This window comes from Caloenas nicobarica, chromosome 1 (assembly GCF_036013445.1).
Source record: "Caloenas nicobarica isolate bCalNic1 chromosome 1, bCalNic1.hap1, whole genome shotgun sequence".
Lineage (NCBI taxonomy): Eukaryota > Metazoa > Chordata > Aves > Columbiformes > Columbidae > Caloenas > Caloenas nicobarica.
In genome coordinates this window covers 67821278-67838323 of record NC_088245.1, presented here as the reverse complement: position 1 = coordinate 67838323, position 17046 = coordinate 67821278, and the positions used below count along the sequence as shown (strand labels likewise).

At 37.0% G+C, this 17046-nt stretch overlaps 1 protein-coding gene across 6 annotated transcripts in view; it reads left to right on the top strand.

Annotated features, from left to right (window-relative positions):
• ERC1 (ELKS/RAB6-interacting/CAST family member 1) overlaps nucleotides 1-17046 on the top strand; it is a 294674-nt gene that overhangs the window by 8718 nt on the left and 268910 nt on the right. For all 6 annotated transcript variants that reach the window (XM_065632425.1, XM_065632416.1, XM_065632397.1 and 3 more), the window contains exon 2: nucleotides 3211-4044. In XM_065632425.1, coding sequence (XP_065488497.1) covers nucleotides 3376-4044 — 669 coding nt within the window. In that variant the 5' untranslated portion in view covers nucleotides 3211-3375. The remainder of the gene's footprint in view (nucleotides 1-3210; nucleotides 4045-17046) is intronic.

The window sequence follows — 17046 nt, the reverse complement described above, 5'->3', positions numbered from 1 at the left end:
AATTTCTGTTGAACCATAACTTATCTCTGTGTCAGTGAAAATACTGAAAGTGGCTCTATGGTTGGAAGGGTGTATTTGGAATATTTGCAAATTTCAAGTCTATCAGTGGTGTAATGAAAGTTCTTAATTCAAGAGAAATACTAGAGGGTTATGTTTGCTTGTTTCCAAAGACTTTTTATTTTTTTAATCTACTGATTTTGTTTGGTTTTTGCTTTTGAAAAGTGAGTGCAGTGTAGTATGTAGTGGTGATGGCAGAGGTTTTTCCCCCGAGTTTCACGTCTGTGTCTGCTCTGGGAATCCTTTCTGTAACCCTAATCGACAGCTAGTTCTAGCAGGTGGCTTTCATAGCTTGAATAATTTGATTTTTTCTGGAGTAACAGAGGGGATGGTGCCTACCTGTGAACCAAAGCTTAGAGCTGAGTTGGCACAGGGCTGGTATATCCACGTAAGGTGGAGGAGACTGCACAGCATCTGCTGCGGTACCAGCTCCTCTCAGCTGCCTGGGAAACTGCTTTGCTGTCAAGGACGCCAGTCACTTTCATTCTTCAAAAAGCTATTAATAGTTTAACGAAATGTTAGCTAAAGCATGGAGAAAGCAATTTCGTGAGTTTAAATTACACTTTTCCGTTTTGGGGGTGATTAACTCATTAGAAATCTTTTCTATACTTCTCGGATGTTGTTAAGCACTTCACCAGGTGATGCTTCGGCATGCAACAGTAATGTACTTGTAGCAAAATTTAAACTTAATGTTTTTTGGGGAGAGTGCTTTAACTAAAATGCATAGAGTAAAACTTGTCTGATCTTTCACTTCAAGTTAAACTAATTTAAAACTGTTAAGGGAATTAGTGTTTGCACTGATTTACTGCTGTGCATTTCTAGCAAATGAATTAAGTGCTGTTATTTGGATTAATTTTCAAGAGAATCCTTGCGAATGCTAGCTCTCAGCTGAATGTACTTTATGTAGTGTCTAAGAAATGATATCTGACTTGTTTTGAGTGCTCAAGTGGTGTCACAGCAGCATTTTTAGCATTTTGATATCTCGAACAGTGAGATTAGTCTGAAATAGCTTTCCTATTTGCAAGAAGTGTTTTTCTTCCAGATCTGGGACACAGTGTCTTGCTTATTGAATCAACTCCAGTGGAACACTGCAGACTTTGTTACATAGTTTATATTTCTGTACTGTTTAGCATAAGGATATGTAGGTGAAATAGAAGAAATGTCTTTTTTGTAACTCGTATTAAAATAAATAATCTGGTGGTGTTTTGGTAGCTAACTTCAGTTATTAATGCAGCTGGTATCTTTCCTTGGCCTATTTTCCTTTAGATATCTGTTTTAAAATATCCCATAGCAATATTGTTGATAGCTTTGATTGTCATTTTAAAAAAAAGAAGGTGAAACAGAGTGAGCACTTGAACTTCTTGAGGACTGCTCACAAACTGCTATTATCTTCCATAAGCTTTTACAATTACTGATGCTATTGTTTCTTCTATGAAATAACGTGAAAATGAAAAAATGCTGGCTGACTCCGATCTTGTTTTCCATTTAAAACTTAAATTAAACATTTAAAAAGTATTTCTTGTTGTATCTTTTTGTATACTAACTCGTTGCTGAAAGGAAAAATGATGTATCTTTTCTTCATTAGGCTTTTGGTTTTTTTCTTTCTACTCTTTTCCAGCATTTTTTTCAATATTATTTTTTTCGTCTCTTCCACCCTCTTTTACTACTTCTTTTGTAAGTGTATTCCTCTTTTAAGCCTAATCTTTCATCTGCTTGCCCAATTATTATCTTGCAAACATGGCATAGGGCTTGAAAAAATTGATTCCTAATATTGCCTAACCTAACTTCTGAGCAGAAGGTGAGACTGGATGAAAGCTGGTGTGAAAGAAAGACATTGGGATGTATAAGATGCTGCTGCTCTTTGGACACCATATGGTATTCTTTCATCTAATGGAGAGTGGTCAGATTGGGAATGTTTCAGTGTTCTAGTTTTTACTTCAGTTGAGCCCAACAGTGACTTGAAATAGTTTACACTGGAAAAATAAATTAAAAAAAAAAAGGTGAGAACTGTGTAGAGGAAGTAGTTCTACACTGTAGTAGTTGAGTCACAAGAGTAGATTTAATCCCTGTTTCTTGCTCCTTTACTAGGTCTTGACTACTAACAGTGGCCTCAGCCCAGTGCCCCTGTACTAAAGAGTTACCTTCTAACCCTTGTACAATTGCATAATGTTACAGTGCAAAAATAAGGAATTTTATTGCATATGCTGCCAGAGTTCTTGTTTAAAGAAAAAGCAGAGGGGGAGGAGGAACTGCCACGTGATGGTGTCATCATGGTCTGTGTTTTAAGAGGTCCCTGCTGCTGGAATGATATTATTTAATAGAATTAATCTGAGCTGGTTAATGAGAAGGATATTTTGATTGAAGTCTTTGCTTAACATGAACAAAGGTTTAAGTCATGCTTAGGGCTGAATCCCAGTTCAAGAGAAAATACGAGACTGGATCCAGTTTTCAGTGCTTGTGTGATTCTCTTGTTCCTCTTAACCTCACTGGTCCCATTGCTGTGTGATTACTGTTCTTTCAGAGTTGTATCTACACTTGCCTAAGCTTTGTTGTCAGTAATGATTTCGTGATTCTTTTTTGTTTCGGTTCTGAGTTTAAAGGAGATCTGACAGCAACATGAACGGGGCCTCCTGGTCAAGATCATAATAAGAATCATGTCAGTCTGTCTGCCCTTCCCACTTGCAGGATCATTTTCACAAAAACAAGGTTTAGAATCTATGTCCTACAAAAGGTAGCAGTGCTTGAAGGAAAAAAAAAATACTACTGAATGGGCTTTAAATTTTGATTGTCTCTCTTACTCAGAAGGGTAACAGGTAAGGAATTAGGGCCTGTCAGAAACAGGAAAAAATGTTAGATGACTTTTGTAGAATTCCGGTCATGACCAACCAAATTATGGCTTGAAAACTGATGGGTTCTTTTTTTCCTCTCTCTCTTTACTGCAATAAGATCAGAAGAGCAAGAATAGGAGTTCCATATTTGAGTTTAAATAAAAGATTGCTTATTTTTGAGTGGGAACTGAAAAGGTGCTGAAGTGTAAAGGAAGTAGAATACTTCCTTTTTCTAATGTGGGACAAAATATTTTGTGAGAAACTAGGTGTATAATATGTTATTTTTATTTATACAGTTTTTAATATGTTATTTTTATTGGTACAGATATGGTCCTGAACATCGTGAGCACCTGACTTCAAAGATGGACAACTGGATCTGTTACAAGTTGTGATTGGCCTTAAGCTGACTTAAAACCATTGAAGAACTTAACAGGATTTCTCTCATTCCTGATTTATGCCTATCTAATTGCCTCACACCACTAGCTTAATCATGTATGGAAGTGCTCGGTCAGTTGGTAAGGTGGAGCCAAGCAACCAGAGTCCCGGGCGTTCACCAAGGCTGCCACGGTCACCACGCTTGGGCCATCGTCGAACCAACAGCACAGGAGGCAGTTCTGGGAGTAGTACTGCGGGTGGCAGTGGGAAAACCCTTTCTATGGAAAATATTCAGTCCTTAAACGCTGCCTATGCTACGTCTGGCCCTATGTATCTAAGTGACCATGAGAACGTGGGTGCAGACACCCCAAAAAGCACCATGACTTTGGGCCGATCCGGGGGGCGTCTGCCTTACGGTGTTAGGATGACTGCAATGGGGAGCAGCCCTAACATCGCCAGTAGTGGAGTTGCCAGTGATACTATTGCATTTGGAGAGCACCATCTCCCTCCGGTGAGCATGGCATCCACTGTGCCTCACTCGCTGCGCCAGGCCAGGGATAACACGATAATGGATCTGCAGACACAACTCAAAGAAGTGTTGAGGGAAAACGATCTGCTTCGCAAGGATGTGGAGGTGAAAGAAAGCAAGCTGAGTTCTTCCATGAACAGTATCAAGACCTTCTGGAGTCCTGAGTTAAAAAAGGAGAGAGCTCTGAGGAAAGACGAAGCTTCAAAAATCACCATTTGGAAGGAACAATATAGAGTTTTGCAAGAAGAAAACCAGGTTTGTCATCTAATGTCACTGTTGTGTTAGTGCAGTAGCATGATTAAATGAGTTTAATGAACTTGCATGTCACATTTAAGCAGCTACATTTTATTGGTGCTTTACCCATGTAACTCGTATTAATAAGGTGTGTTTTCCACTTGCACGCCTCTTTTTAGATGTTTCTGGTCAGACGTGTAAGCCACGTCTTCGGTGTTCATTTCTCCTTGTGTGTCATGCAGTTTTTTCCTAGGGCTGACGCTAAGCACTCAGTTTCCTTTTGTGGAAGTATTTTACCCTGTTCATAATGAATATTTCTATAGCCCTTACCTCTTGAAGCATTCTCTGAGATGCAGAATGTACTAACTGCTGACCCCAAATACAACTGAACTGTTGCTGAATGTTGACAGATTGCCAGTAAAACAAAGTTCACGTTGCACTGGTCTTATTTTAGAGCTCCAGTTAAAACATCTAGACCTGTAGTATTCACAAAGAGATATAAATTGTTTTCGTGGCAACATTTAAGTAACACTTTAATACCTGCTCATCTGTTCTTTTGTCATTAGCTGGGCATATCTTGTTATGCAACTGTCATAAAGCACCCTACAGTTTTTTTGTTGTGGTCTGGCTAGTCTGAGAATAGGCAGAGGAACAGAGAATCTTGGGTGTCTGGTTCATTTGTCTTGTCCCTCTTAAAAACATCCCTAGATTAGAATAAAACTGAGAGGCTGATTAAAATTGAGGTCTCTTTGTAGTCAGCGTTACTTATTAAAAGCTTATTTTTTTAATTTTCCCACCTAGACCTTCTTGCTAGCTTAATCCTGAAGTAATTACTTGTCTTTGAGTTTGTGTCCTCCTGTTTAGTTGCTTCTGGCCAAATGTGGGTTAGATATCTCTCTTGACTCCCTGGTAAGAAACCTCACCACTCTTATGGAAAACAGGGCCAGTGTCCAACTCCACAAAAGCTTCCTGAAATGTAAGTCAGCTTTCACCATGACAAAATTACTTTCCCTATGGAGTTTTTAAAATATCCAAGAAAGTTTCATGAAATGGTTTCCATAATTCAAGTGTGATCTTGTTCTTGGAGTTCTTATGGTATACTTGCTATTTTAGGCAGCGCTTTTTTAAAGTTTTGCTTTAGAAGGTGAAGGGGAGAGGAAAACTGCTGGAGGAAAAAAACAGTGCTGGTAGTACTTGACATGTTAGATTCTACTTTCAGGTGAGCTGTCTTAAATAGTAGATTCCTTTTGGTTTGTGATAATCTGCTACACTGAAGCTGTCTGCAACTTTCTTTTTACTTTTTAAATAACTGAGTGGAAGAAAGTAAGTTGTTTTTCCTGAGTTTGTATGAAATAATTTAAGGGATTTGTCATGTCTTTTTGTAGCTGTATTATTACTGAATGGTAAGTATCACAACATGAGATTTGTTAATGTGTGTGATGTTTTGTATTCATTTTCATGTGTCTTCTTGGAGAGAAGAAAACCTAAGTTAGATAATTTTTATTACAAAAGTAGGATTTCCTTAGAAGGAGTAATCCAGTGAAAATTTTAGTTATAGGGGTATGGTACCAGTATAATGAATACATGGAATACCATTCGCTCAACTTTCTGATGATCTTTGTATTTCAGCTGCAGGCAAGTATTTTAATTCTCAAATTATTTTCATTTTTGGGTTCTGTTTTCATACTGAAGATAATGTCTTGGAATATAATAACATTTTCTGAAATCAGTTTTGACATTTGAGGATGCTGTAGAAATCTTGCAAGAAAAATGCAAGGAATGTATGGTTTAGAATGGATTAAGCAGTTACTAAGTATGTATAGATTGGAGAACAGTGATTCCTTGATCTGAGTTGTGGTTTGGTTGTGTTTTTTTTTTTTTTTTTCTTTCCTTTATCCCCTAATAAAACATTTACAGATATTTCCAGGCCACTGTTCTCTAGGCAATCACTATAATTACTGCCACATTGGTAGAATTGTATAACTTGGGTCCAAAAAAAGAAGGGTGCAATTTAAAAGTAAAAGGATATTATTGCAATGAGCTGTAAAAACTAAGAATGCTAATTAATAGATTATAGTTAGCTAACAGTGTGTCCTAATTAAACTCTGAATTCATTATATCTTCTATAGCCTTTTGGGGTTGGTCACTTCAGCCCTTTATAAGGAAGATCAGTTTAGTAGGATTTACTGTAATTAAACAGCCATCTCTGTTTAGACAGTGAACAAGGGATTTCTCTGACCTGTTGGGGGACCAGAAAAATCTCTTCGTTGCCCCACCAGCCTCCCTATAAAATGAGTTCCGGTATAATTGCAGGATCTGTTGTTTTAGACTCAATACGAGTATTTCAGCACACCACTTTTAATAAAGACTTCTCACATGGGCAGAACTTGGCTTTATATTAAGTTTAGCTAAGGCTGAATGCATTGATTAAAAATTTGCTCAACTCATGAAGCCAAGATGACTCATGCCATTATCTGATAATTATCTTTACCCACACTTGATTGTCCCTGATTGTATTTTTTTTGATTGCTGTTCTTGTCACCTCAACTTTGATTGACTTGTCTCTTGGTTTTGGCAGTTAAAAATGTGTGAAACTGTGAGCTCTGGTTGACTGCCACCTGTGAAAAATGCACTGGTGTCTTTGGGTTTTCTTTCCCATTTCATGGGAACATGTGCAAGTAAATCAAAATTACTGATGTATTGCTTACTGATTCCCAAGAAGTTTTCTGGATTCGATAAAGATCAGAGAATGAATAGGTAGATTAAAGAGCAATGCTCCCTGTCCTGAGGCAGTCACATCTCTTTTTGTCTGGTTGTCTTTTTAGGGCAACAGGTAGCAGAGATATCTTGGATATAATACTGAGAATGTCATGCAGATACACCTATATAGATCTTGCTTGGGTTGAGGGTGCTTCAGTCTTGCTCAGTTGTGGTGTTTCATCACTTATGGTGTAGCACAGCTGTGTTCATCAGCCACTCTGAGCAAATACTATGGCTGTGGAGTGTAGCATATGCTGAACTTTATTTTCATCCTTTGTTACTGACTTGAAGAGCCAGAAAATCCTTTTTTTTTTTTTTTTTGTAAATGGGGAATGTAATTGTCATCTCATTTTGAAGAGCTCAAAACCAAACATGGAAAGTATCTCTGTAGATACTACAGGTTCTTGGAAAAATACTTTTTCAGTGCAATGTGGATTAGTTAACCAATTACACTTTGCAAGAAGCCAAAAGGAGAGTGCAAATGATTTCTCAAAGGTTAACAAACCCATGCATATCCAAGGAGGAACTGTTGGAGCCAATAAACAGAAGCTCGTTTTTGACGTGGTGGCACTCTCCTCAGCATGCTTTGGTAGGAACTGTATTTTTCTGAGTGGAAAAAGTTTTTTTTTTTTTAGTGTATGTGGTTTGAAGTTTCCCTTGAAACCCCTTCATTAGAAGCCAGGAAAGGGAAGTAAAGACGCTGAATATTTTTTGTACTTCGATAGAAATAATTTCTCTAAAAATTGGACTACGGTGGACTATGCGAAACTCAAGAACAAAGGAGCTCCTCTCAGTTGAAGCTTGCTTATGGCAAGGTGATTGTCTCTTAAAATAAGTAGTGCAATGCAAATTTGATGTCTAACGCCCTACATTGAAATTTCCCACATTTGACTGATCTACGTTTAAGATCAGATTTATGTTACAGCCTGAAATACTGTGGTACTGCTGAAAACATCTTCTTTCTTTGATGTATTTTTGTGGTCTTCTTGTGGTTAGAAGCTGTGAATGTCTGACTGAGAGAGTTTAACCAAGAAAATATTTCTGAAAGGAATTTCACTTTGTTTGGGGTAAGCACTTGAAGAACGTTCTGCTTTATTGTGATGGAGAAGTGTGATGGGTGTACTCCATCAGTGTTTTTCTTCAGAGTCGGAGGTACTCTCCATTTCATAGTAGCATGGAATGAGCATCTCACTTCTAAAAATATAGTCATCCATGTATTATCCTCTTAAATGTGTTGGGTGCTGCTGTTCTGAGACTGAGTTGCTCTGAACTGTAGCATAGGCTGAACAGCTGGTCTCTACTTGATCTATTAAACATACAAGGGCAATATTACTAACTTAAGAGCAGCTTGCAATAAAAAGGATGATGTCAGTGGTACTGTTGAACTTGTAGTTTAACTGTGCTTTTTTGCTATTAAGCTGGTAGAGGGATTAAATTCTGCAGAACTTTAAATAGCAGACTCTTTATTCTATAATTCTTTGCCCGCTGTGTATTGAGACTATTCAGACATGACACTCCTGCCTCGGGTTGCAGTGTATTATTCCACCTTTCAGTATGTATATTCCTGAAAAGTGGTGTCTATGTTACTGTATTTCCCTAGAAGCCATTGTCTCTTTCAGGATTATTGTAATTCTGGTGTTTGAGTTACTTTTTCCCTTAAGTATTCTTACTTTCTAAAGTTTGAACAAGGTATCCTGGAACCGTGTAAGGCTCTGGTTAGGAACTGTCTTTTACTGACACAGCGAGAAGTTGAAAAATAATAGATGATAGCAGGAGCACAGAGGTACCCCTACATTATAGTTCATTTTAGCAGCAGTCTTGTGCTGATATTATAGTTTTTTAATACCAAATCTGATATTCTCATGTGTCTTTCTTATGCTCTGTGGTATTGATTTAAGTAGAAACGAGGGGAGCATTTTGATGGAACTGCCAGTCCATGGAAAAAGGTTTGAAATTGTACTAGTAATACATATGCCAGTTTTCGTGTATGCCTCCAAGGCCAAAACCTGAGTTTCTTAAACTCTTTTCAATTTGATGGTATGAGAAAGCCTCATAGACTTGAAGATGATACAGCAGAATAGGCTGCTATGACTAAACTGATTGTTGGAAAGAATATTTTTTTCAGCAAAGTAGGTATGTAAGATCCTTTTAACAGTTCGTGTAATGCTTAAGACATCAGTAAGACGGAGAAACTTTTGTATTTAGGATCGATCGATCTATCTATCTATCTGTCTTCTGAGATAAGAGCTAGAGACCAAAAGAGTTAGAGGAGACATTTTTGTACTCTGAAAGTGATTCCTGTGTTGGATAACTTATGAAGAGCAGTCATCCCAGCTATCTGAATTAGTAATTAAAGAAATATTGTGAAATGCCACTTCAGCCTTAGCTGGCAGGAGGGGGGAAAAAGAGAATAAACTTGATAGTGCTCTAGATATTACCATGTACAACTTGGTTCATTTTGTATATACAGTTGTGTTTAGTGAACACAATAAAATACCAGTGTTTTTTGTAATAGTGATTTGTGTTGATGTGAGCTCCTCAACAGAAATCAGATTACAATGGTTTGTCAGCAGGTAAGCGTAGCTATTTGGGATTACACTATTTTTTTCCTGCATAGATAATGCTTTGTAGTTTTTTCTATATATTTTTGGCATAATCTGATGAACAGAGGGAAAAATGACTGCATGCGCAAAATGATAGCGGATTATAATTGTATCTCATTTTTTTTCATCTGAAGATAACAATTTCTAGATCATAGAAGAAAAAAGTCTTTTCAGCGAAATTTAGTTTCATATAATCCACATGGTAGTATTTGCAGATTTATATTGAGTCCTCTCGAAAAGACTAGACTCACCTTTTGTAGTGGAAAAAAGCAGAAGGCCAAAGTGTAATTAGTTTCCATCTGTGTTGATACCAGTTGTTATATCTGAGTGATTTGCTTAGTGTTTTAAGTAGTAGTACCTTGGACTGCAAAACAGAAATGGATTTTTTGGTTATATTAGCAGCCTTGAGAAGCAAGTAGCGATGATCAGTTTTTTTGTAAAGCTCCATTCTAACTTATAGATTGTAGTAAATCACACCCCCTTCTGCCTTGATTTAGTGATCATTCTTTTTACTGTTGAAATGCTTTGTAACTCAGTCATGCCCTGTTGTTGTATTGTGTTTTGTACAGTCACTTTTGCTTCCAAAGAATATTAAATTGTCTGTTTTCCTTTATTTAACCTGAGGGAACTATGCTATTTTTTCTATTTATAACCCTGGACTAAGCACCAAAAACTTCTGTATTCATTGGGAGAAATCAGAGCACACCAGTAAGCATCATGTTTTGCAATTGTAGAGTCAGTATTTAAACCATCAAGAAAAGAAAGAATCCATGGAAGTCCTCAGTCTCATAATAATTTGAATTTTTGTCAGTTGACCTCCATTAAGAAAGTCTTATGGATTCATCCTAGGAAGAGACTGGATTTTTTTTAAAAAACAAAAACAAACCCAAACCCAACCAAACAAAACCAAAGCAAACGACCCAAAAACCCCAAAACAACACAGCAGATCCCTCCCTACAAAAAAACCCCACCACACACGAAAAACAATCAACCTACCAAAACAAACCCCAAAAGCATCAGAGTTGTCTTATTGCTTGTGTGCTCATTGAAATGACCATGACCAGATACCAAAATAGTGGCGTAGAACAGCATTAAGAGTGCTTCTGGTGATCATTGCGTTAGAAATCAGAGGAGTTAAACTTATGTATAACAGTTACAGGAATAAATACCATGTGACTGGCTTCTTCAGTTTAATTTTAGCAGCTTCGTTTGTAAACTGGAATGCTAAGTAATGTACTATCATCTGTAAACCTAAGATTTTGATGACTTGCATTTAAAGTGTTGATTAATCTATCTACAAGCTTTTAATTTTTTCAAAAAATGTACGTACTGCTACTTTTGCCTATTGTTATTTACATGACTCAAGTGTGTGCACAGGGGGCTGCTTTTGCTCTTCCCTGAGTAGGGGCCACTGGTCCAGGATCTCCTTGAAACAGAGAAAAAAAATATTTAGTCCTTGCCGCTCTATGCTGCCTGCAGTTCCTGTATGGATTGCTTTTAATATCTAGTGATTGTTGTCACTATTTTGGAAATTAAACATTATAAGCCAACAAGGGTGAGCAATTGTTTGGAGGCACTTAGATTCTTCCGGAATTTGACTCCACAACATTGAACGGAATTTAAAGGCAGTTTGTAGTTTCCTAATGATCTTGGGCAGTTCATTGCAAGCACATCAAATAAGACCAGGTCACAGGAGTGGTGGCTGTTCTAATCTCATAACACAACGAAATACACTCTTTATTGAGGGATGGAGAAAGGGATAGAGACTGGCTGTCCAATAAAAATATCTTTTTCAATGCTCTGCAAATATAGCAGAGAGGTTCTACTTTTTAAAAAAATGCCTATTGCTGTATGATACCTGCATTGTTGTCAGGTTCTGTAGTGTGTTGCTGTGCATTTCTGCTTCTACAGAGGTACTCCTCCTGCTTCTTATCTTCTTTTCCTTCCCCTTCACATCTCTGCTCTGGTGGGCTGGGGAGGGAAGCAGGGACACAGCCTAGGCTGGGAAAAACAAGCAAGGAAGAGATGGTAGTCCAAAATTAACTAAGCCTCACTGGTTATCTGTATCAAAGTGAAGCATGGTTGCATTTTTTCCTGGCCAGTACATACTACATCATCATCATGTTCTAATGAGCAGCACTATCAAGGAGTAAGCACTTCACTAAATACTTCTTTTGCTGTCTGCACTTTTCAGAGACGCAGGCCTTCTACATGAGAAAATACGTTTGATGTTAAGCTTATGGATTTTTGATCCTTCTTGTCAGATGATCAGGTACCAGCTACCTTGGGTTGTTACATTTTGAGAACAGATGGTCTTCTAATTATATGTTGGTGTGGATTCCAAAGAATACAGTGCCATGCATTTCTTCTGATACTTTTTGTCACTTGTTTCTGAGATTAAAACAAGTCAGCACATAAACTACCACCATTCAGAGATTAAAATCTTTTTTCTTCAGGAGCTTTGTGCAGGATCTGGTTCTTCCATAGTGTTTGATTGATCCTGGCATTAAATATGTATACAAATATATATATATATATGCGCAAATCCTACCTTTTAAATCCAGTGTGATGAGGCTTAGGTACCTTTTCCCCTTACAAGAGTCATGAAATTGTCTGGTCTGGTTTTTAATGGAATTGTGTCTGAGATGACAAATACTGATTTTTGACTGAGGGGGAAGAAAAGCTTTCTGAACATACATTTGTGTTGCAGCATGTTGCCTTTGAGGACCTGTAGGTACAAGAATGTTCATCTGAGGCTTAACCTATTGGTAGGCTGACTTATTTTGGACCAGAAAGAAGCCCTGACACTGAAGACAGTGCTGTGTCCTATAGCAGACTACTTGTCTTGCTGTGAGAAAACAAAGCTTGCTTGCTTTTTTTTTTTTTTACTATTGGCATAATTGATTGGAGTTTCCACATTATAAGTGGATATCAGTTCTCAGATGAACAGAAACGAACTCTGAAGCAATTAAAGTAATGTGAGATAATTAGAGCTTTTGTTAGAGGCAAGATACCCACACAGCCTATGCCAGCATCTGATCTCACAGCTGTGAACCCCCATTAGAGTTATTCTTATGGTTACACATTGCTTTTGAGAGATGGAAACATGTAATACTAAACATTTGATTTGCTAAAGGGTTCAGGGCATCATACCAAAGCTCTTAAGCTCTCACTAGAAATAGTATAAATATCAAAAGCAACACAGCTAAAAACCACCAACCTACTTGAAAAGTAAAGCTTTACTGTAGAAAATGCTAATCCTTCATAGTCAATTTATGCCTTGGATCTCATCTAAAGAAGCTGTAAATTGATGAGAAACATTTTCTTTAAAGAGCGGTTGTACTTCTACAACCTAGGCTAGATCTGATGATTGACGAAGATATGATAATTGACTATTTCTGTATCATGTCTATGCCAAATGCTTTCTCACCTGAATGCTACAAAATGAAATTACTTTTTCTGGCTCTCAGGAACTGGAGAGTGCATCTCATGCACACAAATGGAGGGCAACTCTGACGTTCTTCTCTTCCACATAAGAAAAAGGTGGTCTAAGTTGTACTGTAGACTTAGAGTGAAGGAGTGTATAGGATAAGATTTGCTTCTATCTCTTTTGAAGTTAAAGTTTCTTTCATGGAAGTCTTATGGGACATAATTTTTTTAGTCTGATCCACAAGAGATCCCTCAGTTCACATGAAGACTTAATTATTGGTTTGGATTTTGTGTCAGCTGAAAATGTACTTACAAAGTTCCCGAAAGAGGTTTTGGCTTCTATAGCAAGAGGTTTCAGTGTTTCTTTGGATGAGAGAAGGACATCCATGGAGAGGATGACAAAAGCTTTATGCTGAGGATCAGTGCTAACAGGTGAAACAATGAATCCCTGAGTAATCCTAGGAAAATGAAATTATCAGAAAGAAGCAGCATTATTAGAGGCTTTTAATGAGGTTGTTAGGAAATGTGCCCTGCAGTGGAGACTTAGGAAGTAACCGCCTTATTTCCCTCAATTGGATAAATGTGGAGAATCAGATTGTTCAATGATTCATTATTCTTCTCTGTTTGGTTTAGGAGTAGAAATGAGAGTGTTGTGTTTACTCAGTAGAGCGTAGTTAAACCCTAACATTTCAGTGTTTTTCTGATTATGTTGCTCAGTAATCCTGATGAGGAAGAACAACTTTGGGAGAGGGCAAAGGTAAAAATCTAGATAATTCTTCGATCTGATCAATTACGGCAACCTTTGTTTTACATTAGCGTAACAAATATATGTACTTTTCTGAAATCTTCCTTTTGTGTGTGCATATGTTAAAATTAACAGATATGTTTGCTTGTAGAGATCAGTGTTTATCCAGAGCAATTGTACAAAAGGTCTACAACCATAGATATGATATTTTTTGAGGGCAGACTAATTTCCCAGTCTTCATCAGCCTGTTTATCAGTTAAGTCAAATTCTTCTGTCTATGGAAGCTTTGATTTGGGGGACATTCTTTAATGCTTTTTCCTTCACCCAATACCTGGTGGGTCAGGTTTGGCCATATGGTTGTGAGCTTGTTAATGTGTAACCATTTTAATAGATCTGTGAGCCTAGTTACTCAAAGTGAGGGACCTTTCTAAGGAAGTGTGGGTCTACTTTCATATGAGAAAGTAAATAGTGTGCTATATATGTGCAGTCAACAACATTTTTTACGGGTGAAGAAAAATGGAAAACTGCACCATTTTGTGATTCTCTTTGCAGGGGGTGATTGGACCTTCTGATCACTTTGCTGTGTATGGGAGGTTCCAAATAATGGCATTATGTGTAGTAGTTCATTTTGGGGGGAGAACCCAAAAAACCACCTTGCAATAAAGCAAGTTCATCCAAACTTTTCTCAACACTGAATTAATTTTGGTTAAACTAACAGATAGTTTTGAAAGCAAGGGAAGTTTTCATAAGTATGCTTTGGCCATAATTCATGAGAATCTCTGTGCACATACTTGACCAAACATTGGAAGCGACAGTGAGTACTGCTGTGTGTCCTCGGCTTATGATTTGTAATATTTTTGTAGTTGTATAACATGCTAGTGAGATCCTACTAGTAGTTCCACAATTAATTCTTTATAGGCCATTTTAGTTGGAAATAGTATGCCTTCTAATTACTATTACAAAACCCATCTTTTTTGAGCTTTTTTTGGTTTAAGTCACGAAATATGTTTATAATTTGACTTTAAAATTGGGCTTTACAGTTGAACAAATTTGGTCATACTGGTCTTAAGTTCTCTTCCCGCCATCCTCCTGGAAGTAAGATTCAAAATCTAATGTTTGCCATTTAAAGAAGGGACCAAGTTATCATTTCTATCCAGGGAAAGCTTTTTTTTTTCTTCTGCATTCAAAACTAGCCTTCTAAAACTGCATACTGTGTTTTCTCAAAGCAGAATCAATTTAGTGTTTACTTATTCAGAAATTATTCCTGTCCTTCTTTTTGTTTGGCTGCATCAGCTCAAATCTGTATGCCTTTAAGAGGTCTGAGGTCTGTCTCTTTTTTGACTGTGTTAGAATTGTTATTCATATTTAGCATCACTTTTTTGTTAATTAACTGTTTATAGTGTTTCATGTCAGACTTTTTTAATCTGAAAGACTGGGAACTTGTGGAAAAAAATCATTAATTCACTTTCTTTTATACTTAATACAGTTGTTAATGTTTCTTTGTGAACTGCTGAATGCTAGAGAATCTTTGAAGACTGATCTGGAAAAAGTAGATCTATACTTTACAGGTCGAACTTGTTAGCGGGTTATTTGGTGCCGTAAGATCTGATTATAGACAGACAGTTGTTGATGCTGGGACCCCTTCAGATATGCTGTATATAATTTCACCATTTAACTCTTGACTGGATTTATTCTGGTCTATTGAACCAAACATTCCCATGCACATGTGGTTTTATGCTGTCTGAAGGAGTGATACTCAATTCGCTTCTTTATTTCTCCATTAAGGATTGGTATGCGTTTGGTGTGCCTGGAGCAGAGCTTTGCTTTTGTTTCCTCTTATTTCTATCTAGTTCACACACACCAAAACTCTTTTGTGAAACCAACCAACACATGACATGCAGGAACTGTCTGAGGATCTTCCAAACAGCTCTGCTGCTGCAAACTAAAAGGCTGTTGGGTATCTAGTCATGTTTGTACAGCTTCTAATGCTTGAGCCTCTGAAGGAGTTTAAATACTGTTGAATTAATACATTTTAGCACTCAGGAAGGTATTTGTTATTTCTGTCAATGAGTGCATATTGTAAAATGCATCCAAACCAGTAAATTGGGTTAGAGATGAAGTGATTATTCAAAATCATGCTGTTAGTCATTGTGCTGTAGTTTGAGATACTGGAGAATTTTTGTCCTCTGTGTTAACCATTAGAAAGCAAAATCACCTCCTACTTCAAAAAGTATTTGGATGTATTAAGTTCTGTGAGCTCTTCAGACATGTTCATAAGAGCTCTGTGTTATACTTAGGTTAGGCTTGAAGCAGGATATTTTTTGGTTTTACCACCTTTTCTTGAAGGGTGTTGAGCTTCAGCTCTCCTGCACATTTGACTTGTATTTCTCTGTGATTAAACAACTCTGTCAGTTTTGTTACCCATTCATGAATGAAGGTACTAATTTTAGTAGTGTGTTAATCACATGAGGGGTCAATATGTCATAGAGGCTTATATACGACTGAAACGATGAGATGAGGTTTTTTTGCTGCTGAGCGCTTAATTTTCTGGACTCTGCTCAGTTAGAACTTCATGAATGGCAGACGTCACTACAAAAATACAGAAAAATTTTTTTTGTCCATGAGTCATTTAAATTCAATATTTCTATATTGTCACTGCTTTTCTGTTTTACAACAGAATAGACTATATTTTTCTTAAAATAATTTTTTAAAGTTCTCATTGGATGGACAATATTTCTGCCCCTAATCTTCCATTCAGTTAGGCTTCTTTTGTTGTTCTGTTAAGCTATGGAAATCACTGTTTTCTACTTTTTTATTCATATTTATGCACGTTGCAAACAGAAGTGGTGATTAACTTACAAAACTTTTTACCATGTAAACGATTTCTTGTACATCTTCGCATTTTTTGAGTGATGGGAGACCTGGTAAAAAGCCCACCTTTAATTTATGGAAGTCACTTTCTTGACTGAATCAGACAACAGATTTGCACACAGTAGAGTAACTAGTAAGGTATTTTGTCATTAAAAAAGTAAGGTATTTTGTCATTGAATTCGGTGGTTTATGATCTCTGTTAATCTTCAAGTAGCTGCTCGAGGTTCTGCCAGGTATAACTGATACTTTGCATCCCTTGTACAGTACTTCATAAACCTGAATTACAAGTAAAGAGTGATACCGTGTTAGTACTTCATCATGTTACAAAACTGCTATTGCTGTCATAAACAGATTCAGTTTTCAGTAGGAAACCTCTTCCCTTTTAACTTGTTTTAACACATTGGGAATTAACATCTCAGCTGTTTTCAGAACTTTTATCTATCACATCAGGGTTTTTTGTCAATAAAAGGTGCTGTTGAACAGTACATTAAATCAAGAGATTAGGAACCTAGGTAATGCATGAAGTATAAAGCATTAGAGATGTATTGTTATTAGAAGTAAGTGATTAGTAATTATTAACAGTAAATACTAAAGTTGGTAGCTAAAATAGATGTG